The sequence below is a fragment of the Zingiber officinale genome, chromosome 5A, assembly GCF_018446385.1.
Source record: "Zingiber officinale cultivar Zhangliang chromosome 5A, Zo_v1.1, whole genome shotgun sequence".
Lineage (NCBI taxonomy): Eukaryota > Viridiplantae > Streptophyta > Magnoliopsida > Zingiberales > Zingiberaceae > Zingiber > Zingiber officinale.
Genome location: NC_055994.1, coordinates 96,811,863 through 96,819,209, shown reverse-complemented (window position 1 = coordinate 96,819,209; position 7,347 = coordinate 96,811,863). Strand labels below are relative to the sequence as shown.

General features: G+C 34.0%; 2 protein-coding genes across 3 annotated transcripts; both read left to right on the top strand.

The window, feature by feature from the left end:
• Nucleotides 1-789: 789 nt before the first annotated feature.
• Nucleotides 790-7,342, top strand: LOC121981130 (anaphase-promoting complex subunit 11). Of its 2 annotated transcripts, XM_042533495.1 has the most exons (5): nucleotides 2,287-2,683; nucleotides 2,771-3,305; nucleotides 5,378-5,475; nucleotides 6,833-6,933; nucleotides 7,010-7,342. In XM_042533495.1, exon 1 carries the CDS (start codon nucleotides 2,287-2,289, stop codon nucleotides 2,539-2,541), a length of 255 nt encoding a protein of 84 aa, XP_042389429.1. In that variant the 3' UTR covers nucleotides 2,542-2,683; nucleotides 2,771-3,305; nucleotides 5,378-5,475; nucleotides 6,833-6,933; nucleotides 7,010-7,342. The 2 variants fall into 2 exon arrangements, with proteins under 2 accessions (XP_042389430.1, XP_042389429.1); XM_042533496.1 differs by lacking the exons at nucleotides 2,771-3,305; nucleotides 5,378-5,475; nucleotides 6,833-6,933; nucleotides 7,010-7,342 and adding an exon at nucleotides 790-921 and having other exon boundaries at nucleotides 2,284-2,752.
• Nucleotides 3,261-7,342, top strand: LOC121981129 (V-type proton ATPase subunit G 1-like). The gene is made up of 4 exons (XM_042533494.1): nucleotides 3,261-3,305; nucleotides 5,378-5,475; nucleotides 6,833-6,933; nucleotides 7,010-7,342. Exons 2-4 carry the CDS (start codon nucleotides 5,388-5,390, stop codon nucleotides 7,151-7,153), a joined length of 333 nt encoding a protein of 110 aa, XP_042389428.1. The 5' UTR covers nucleotides 3,261-3,305; nucleotides 5,378-5,387; the 3' UTR covers nucleotides 7,154-7,342.
• Nucleotides 7,343-7,347: the final 5 nt, after the last annotated feature.

Below are 7,347 nucleotides of genomic sequence, written 5' to 3'. Positions count from 1 at the left end.
GCTGTTCTGAAGGGGATTAACTTCACCATTTACCATATAAAATAATATTACACAAACTTATCTTTTAAGAAAATATTTAAAACAGAGAATAAGATATTTAATCAAATATATAAACTTTCATTGACAATATCTAATATCTAAAAAGATAATTATAGAAAAAATCTTAAACAAATTTTTAAGGATAGTACATGAACTTACTTATTATTTTATTTTTAATGAATTTCATCATTTTGTGTATCTATTTTTAAACATATTTTTTAAAGTTCTTTTCTGAAATATATCATTTTTTATTTAAAATTATTATTATTATTATTATTATTAATGAGGAGGAGGAGGGGCAAGGATCTTCTGGTCTAGGATCCCTGAATCATCCTTGATCCTCAGTTCATTTATTGATTGGATGAATTGGACCTCATCTATTTAATAGGTGAGGTTTAATTCTTCTAACTAATGAATGAAGAGGATCTTTTTTAATTTAAAATTTTTTTAATCAGAAGATCTGATCTCGAGGAGGAGGAGGAGGAGGAGGAGGAGGAGCTCTCCTAATGTCCGTATTCGAATCCATGATTGTTTTTTATTATAATTCACGTGTATTAATCTATGGTCTTCCGTTACTTACCTAGTAAATCTAAAGCACAATGTACACTTAGATATGTTAATCTAAATGATACTGACCCACATACACACCTTCACATTATCACCCTTCCTCATACGATGGTACCCTACTCGAATACAACGCAAGAACCATTTGGATAAAACTCTGTAAATATTATAAAAGATTTGGAAATCCTAGGGTTAAACTAAAAATATCCCAACGCCGAGTCAGGCAGTCAGCTACTAATACATCGCCGGGTGGAAGCGGAGAATCTAGGTCACAGTTCGGCGTTGTTTCCGCCCAGACCCCTCTTTTCCAGGAGGAAGGTAGATCCGTCTCTTTCTCTTACTTTTTTTTCATCTATTAATCGTCGCCTCTCTATACATGGTTTAGATCGTGGTCTGTCATTGACTTGTTTCTCTTGTTCGTTTTCAATTTTTTTTTTCTATTTCCATTGAATTTTCGTCCTGAATATTTCTAGGTTGAAGTTGCAAGCTCGACTGGTTTTTCTTTCCCATTTTTTTTTCTGCACGTAGACTATTTACACGATTCGGTATACGCAATGAGAAATAGATGATTCCGATACACAGTTTACTCAACGCCATTGTTTACTATTTAGCTTTTTGTTGGTAATTTCCTTGTATTGTTTATATATGTATCTATTTTCAAGTTGCGCTAGCTCTGGAAACACAATGTATTATAAAAACTACAACCCAAAGTTGCATTTTTTTTTTTCTGTGTACGCACTTTTAATGCAACCCTTTTCTTTGAATGTGCTGCCAATCTATCCTGGTTATATCTTATTAATCTGGTATCATATTTTTTATATGATCTCAAGCATTTAAATTGTTTTTACTTTTCTTAGGATATACATTTAGTAAAGTATTATTCTTTTGAAACCTGTAAACTAAACCTCGATATGAATTTGTGCACAAAAAAAGTATTAAAGCTTTCGAGTTGGCTGATATGACATTATATATTTTATTAGACATTTATTTTAAATTCGTAGTTCAACATTACTAATTCTCATTGTCAAACATTTTTGTTGTGTGTAGATTATCACAAGCCAAGCAATTTATCGTTATTGGACATTTATTTTAAATTATTAGTTCAATATTACTAATTCCTTCTGTCAACCATTTATGAGATGTGTCGATTCTACTCATATTTTCAAGACATTTTATATTTGTATACTGATACCCTAAGCCCATTAGTTGCAGTCCATCTATTTCGTCTCCGTCTTTCATAGTTTATGCAAAACCATAACAACTTCTTGCCTTTCAATGTATTGCCAATGCAATATGAGACTTCTTCCCCTCTTTATGGCAAGTATGGAGCTTCAATTGACTACCTAACATTCTTATGTTGTTGATTAGTGCAAGGGTTCTGTCTCCTCGTTCATCCTTAATCTTGTGCATTCTTCCTGTAGATAAACGGATATGTTTTTGATATGCTAATGTGGTTGATTCATCCTCAATCTTGTGCATTCTTTTGTCTCTCTGTTTGATGTGCTATTCAGATACAACGATGGCAATTGATCCTTCACTCTGTTTATCTCATTGTTACAAATCATTTTAGATTTCTTTTGTGTGTGTGTGTGTGAGAGAGAGAGAAAACTTAACATTTCCTTATTTCATGCATTAGCTGTTTAAGTCTGCCCACTGACCAGGTTTTATTTCTCTGTAAAGGCCATGAAGATAAAAATTCTGAAGTGGCATGCTGTGGCTTCATGGACCTGGGATGCTCAGGACGAAACGTGTGGGATCTGTAGAATGGCTTTCGATGGCTGTTGTCCGGACTGCAAATTTCCTGGTGACGACTGCCCGTTGATTTGGGGTGCCTGTAACCATGCTTTCCATCTTCATTGCATACTCAAATGGGTTAACTCACAGACACCTCAACCACACTGTCCAATATGCCGCAGAGAATGGCAGTTTAAAGCTTAAACTTCTTACAAGTTTGTCATAATCTAGAGAGCCTGAAGAACATTTTGATGTGTTCTTGAGTTGAAAAGTTCTTGTACCATACACAAATGTCCATTTCTTTTGCCTAGGTCTTGATCGTATTCCCAAGGATGAACCTAAGAAGGTATGCCATAGGGTTCCCTTTGATGGACAGTGTTCAATATTTTGTTGATGCCCTAACTTCAAAATCTTATATGTACTTGTGCTTCAGTGTTGAACACTTTACAGCATTCTTGGGTACACTATCTGAACTTCGACCGCATCACCCATTGCTTCATGGTTGAAGAGAGTTGGAGCTTTTGTTGCGGTCATCTTTGCTTGAGTTGGAACGATACTTGACGATCTTTTAGCGACATTTGTGGAGCCATAAACTAGCACAGGTTTGGAGGATGTTGAGAGGATGACACCAAGTGGGTTTAGAGGATGTCTCAGATTATTCAAGTTACCATATCAACTCAAACATATTAATTTTCTGAATTGTGTTATTTATATTAATAATAAAATTATACAAGTGATATAATATTTATGATGCTGTTTAGGAAATAATTTTATATAATATAAAAAGAAATAGGAGAACTGGAATATTATAAAAATATAAGAAACTCTAGCACCAAACTGCAAATTTGCAAGCCAACGATATGAATTGGCCTTCTTCGTTTATTGGACGCAACTTCGCGATACACATAACGCGCGTGGAACCCCAGAAATTAGGGCCGCACAACTCGGCATCGCATTCGCCGTCGGAGGTAGATCATAATCCCTTCTCGTATTTTTTTCTTCGTTGGCTAATGATCGGCAAATTTTCTTTTGATTTTACTTAATGTTTTCGTGCCTACGGTAGTTTGTTGGATCTGCGAGATTGAAAGCACGATTGCCGTTTTCTTTTTAGCATTCGAACAAAGAATTTCATGGAGGAGCACCGGTCGCTCAAGGGCTTTGCGTTTTTTCGTTCTTTACCTTGCAAAGGTTGACTTTTTTTGTTAGATCGGGGTTAGGTCCAACCTGTATCTATTTTGCAAGGAAGCTTTCCTGTGGTAGATCACGTTAGCTCATATGTTAAAATTATGCCTTTTGACCAATTTGTTAGCTCTCGAAGATTGAGGCCTTGTTTTCTCAGAGGGATGATAAATTGAAAGGTAGATAGGATAAATGAAAAAGATGGAGAGAAATGGGAAAAAAATTATGTATCCTTCAAAATGTCTCCTCGAACGGATGTAAAAGAAGAGGACATTAAGTGTTAATTTGTTTTCAATCTGATTTTGGGCAGATGAGCTATGAAGGCTGGATGTCTAGATTTATCACTTCAAATATCCTGTCTCCCCTCCTTATTTGTCAACGGAATAAGAACCCTGTTTATTTGTCAAAGGAATAAAAGATAGAGGATCTGTCAATGATAACTAAGCAAACAAATAAATCAATCTTATTAGTTTGTCTTGCATCTCTCCGTGCTGTATGAAACACTCTTATTCTGATATCCACTTGTGTGCATGAATGGTCAAAGTAAGCTACTGCTTTGTGCTTTTTGTACAACAGTTGCATTTTAAGTTGAACTTGGTCGTATAAATTCTAAACCAATCTTAACCTTATGAATGAGCTGAAGCCAGTTGGATCATGATTCACAATCTTTCAGTCTCATTTGATGTCACAAGTTTTGACAAGACTTGAACTGGCTATCAGCTATAAACTTATCTGTTCTATGGTTATCTCATAGTGGCATTTTGTTCCATTTTTGTTTAACAAAAATATAAATTATAAGATGGTTCAAGATCAGATGGTTAATTTCAAGGCCTGTATTAAGACTGTTCTTTCCTCTCTTTTTTTCTGTAGGGTAAGCTACTTACCCAATTCAGTATACACAAATGATAAATAGAACATTATTTTTACACATGTTACTGAACACCATTATTGCATTTACCTTTTTATTGATAATTTAAGCTAATGAGTACAATCCAAAGACAAGTTTTACTGTCGACATACTTGTAATGTTAATGCTTTATCAGAATGTGTTGCCAATCCATCTTGGTAATACTTTATTGGTTTGTGATGTGTTGGCTAGTTTCTCTTGGTTATACTTTATTGGTTTGTGATCATATTTGTATATGATTGCAGGCATTTATATTGTTCTTGGGATCTATTATTGAGTCGATTGTTATGCATTTGGAAACCTGTAAAATAGTTCCTGAACCCTTTCAGGAATCTGAAATTATGTAAAAGAAGTGTTGATAAAGCTTGCAAACTAGCTGTTAAGACATTATATATTTTATCACAAGCAATTTATGGTTGTTAAACATTTATTTTAAACTATCAATTCAATTTTTCTGTTTTGCATTGTCAAATGTTTTTGTGTAAGTGTTGATTCTCACTCAGACTTTTTGTATCTGAGTGTTGGGATGTTATGTAGCAATACGTACAAAAAGTTTGTATAACACGGATGAAACTAGTTAGATGGATGTGTGGAGGAAATAAAAATGATAATTAAATACTATATATGAGACAATTAGGTTTTGCTTAATAGATGATAAAATAGATTGAGATAGTATGAACATGTTTAAAAATGACCATTGGATTGTATACTTGACAATAATTTAATTAATTTGAACATTGCCAGCAATACACCCTTGCATAAAGTTCATTGGAAACACACAATTCATGCGGATCCAGAATAGTTGGGATAAACATGACTTCGGGATGATTTTCTGTTATAGTGATCAGGCGTTATCTTTTGAACTTTATTTTCATTGACTTTTATATTTTTCCCCCCTTTATATACCTCTATCAAATACATATGAAGTTGCTCCTTGTTTTCTTTTCTTTACAGAAGATTGAAGATGGATTCTAGCAGGCGTCAAAGTGGAATTCAACAATTGTTGGCTGCAGAGCAGGAAGCACAACACATTGTCAATGAGGCTAGAAATGGTTAGTTCCTTATTTTATTATTTTTCAGTTTCAGATGCATAAAAATATGTCTGGAGTTTATTTTATATGTTCCTTGATTTTTTTTATAAGGAATTTTTATCATTTAGCTGTTGGCTACATAAATCTCAACATTTTTGGTGTCATTTACATGGATCTTATCCCATTTAGTTCTGTGAAAGGTCAATCACTTAAATCTCTTAGTTATCTTCGTGAACTTTTCTAGACTTCCAAGCTATTCTGGTCTGCATCATGAATTTTATACGCTTGAGTTGGTTGTTCCTATTTAGCACTAATATCTCAGTCATTTAGATTTCTTTGAACTCTTTCAAATACCCTCTAACTAGTTAGAGTCAGCACACAATATATAGAATTTATCTTGATTAATATGCAAGGTCATATTATGAGTAGTTAATATATCTTTATAATTTAGAATGATTTGATTATATTACTAAGCTCTTCCAAAGGTCTATTTTCTGAACAACAGATAAGTATTCACATATATAAACATGGAAAGAAGTTTAGGAGGGTAGCCAGGAGACAATGATATACCAAATATAATCTAAAAAGGAATTTGTACTATTTAGATTTAATTTTTAAGATGCAACTAAAGAACGCATCTGTTTACAAATAGCCTTTCCTCTTGTTAGTAAAGATGCAACATTGGCGGAATCCGATGTGAATGCAAATGGAACTACGAAAAAATTTAGAATTCTGCTTATCTTTACTCACCTATTCAGAGGTGGGAGTGGCAAAGGAAGGCCAATATAAAAACTTTGATATAATTATGTGGTATTATTAATAATATTCCTTAACATAGAGCTCAGTCGCAGGTTAAGACCACATACCCAAATTAAAATGGTTGGGCCATATGGTTGTTACTTTGTTTTTCTTATTAACATATATTTTGCTTTATCTTCTTAAAAAAAGTGATAAAATTGCTCTATTTTTTGTCTAGCTGCAAACTCAGTGCTAGTACAATGAAGTGCACAGATTCATCTTTGTCTCATTTTCATACAAAGAGATGTTAACGAAATATCTAGAAGGCCTTGATCACCAAAGAACATTCAATTATTTGGTTATACTTCTTTAAAATAATCAATCTACAATATACTTTCTCACCCTGCTGACCGGATCTACTATGATTCTGAAATTTTAATGTCATGATCAACATCTAATGTTTAGCATACAGAATTGATGAAACTTTAATAGGTTGGGTTGCTTGTGCATGTTTATCTTAAACTGGTTCAGTTTTTTTTTTAAAAAAAAAAGTTCAAGGGGAATTCCCATGTTTACAAAATACTAAGGGGCTTCAGCATTTGAGCATGATAAAATGTGATTTATGTTTTCTTGTGCACAGCTAAACTTGCCAGGCTGAAGCAGGCGAAAGAAGAGGCAGAGAAGGAGGTCGCTGCATACCGTGCACAAATGGAAGCTGAATTCCAGAGGAAGCTTGCTCAGGTTTGCGTTCAAATGACCAAGTAAATATTATTACTTATTACACACCTTATTTGACAACTTGCTAGTAATAAAACAGAGCAGTGGAGATTCCGGTGCTAATGTTAAGCGACTCGAACAAGAAACTGATGAGAAGATCCAGCACCTCAACTCACAAGCAGAAAATATTTCTCACGATGTGGCTCAAATGCTTCTGAAGCACGTCACCACCGTGAAGAACTAGGCATTGAGATCGACTGGTTTAAGTATTTCGAACAGTAAATCACGGGATTTATTGAGACAGGATGCTTGTTTTTACACCTGATGTTGTGTTCCTCCTTCCCTTGAATAAACAAAGAGGTCATCAAACTTTGCTACATTGAGCTATTGGCAAGATTATCATCATATAAATGAATGCAAAAGTCGTTTGTTATTTTT

Coding starts and splice junctions, on each gene's coding strand:
- LOC121981130 (XM_042533495.1), top strand. CDS start 2,287: ATGAAGATAAAAATTCTGAAGTGGCATGCTGTGGCTTCATGGACCTGG.
- LOC121981129 (XM_042533494.1), top strand. CDS start 5,388: ATGGATTCTAGCAGGCGTCAAAGTGGAATTCAACAATTGTTGGCTGCA. Junction 5,476..6,832: donor TGTCAATGAGGCTAGAAATG/GTTAGTTCCTTA, acceptor TCTTGTGCACAG/CTAAACTTGCCAGGCTGAAG. Junction 6,934..7,009: donor TCCAGAGGAAGCTTGCTCAG/GTTTGCGTTCAA, acceptor GTAATAAAACAG/AGCAGTGGAGATTCCGGTGC.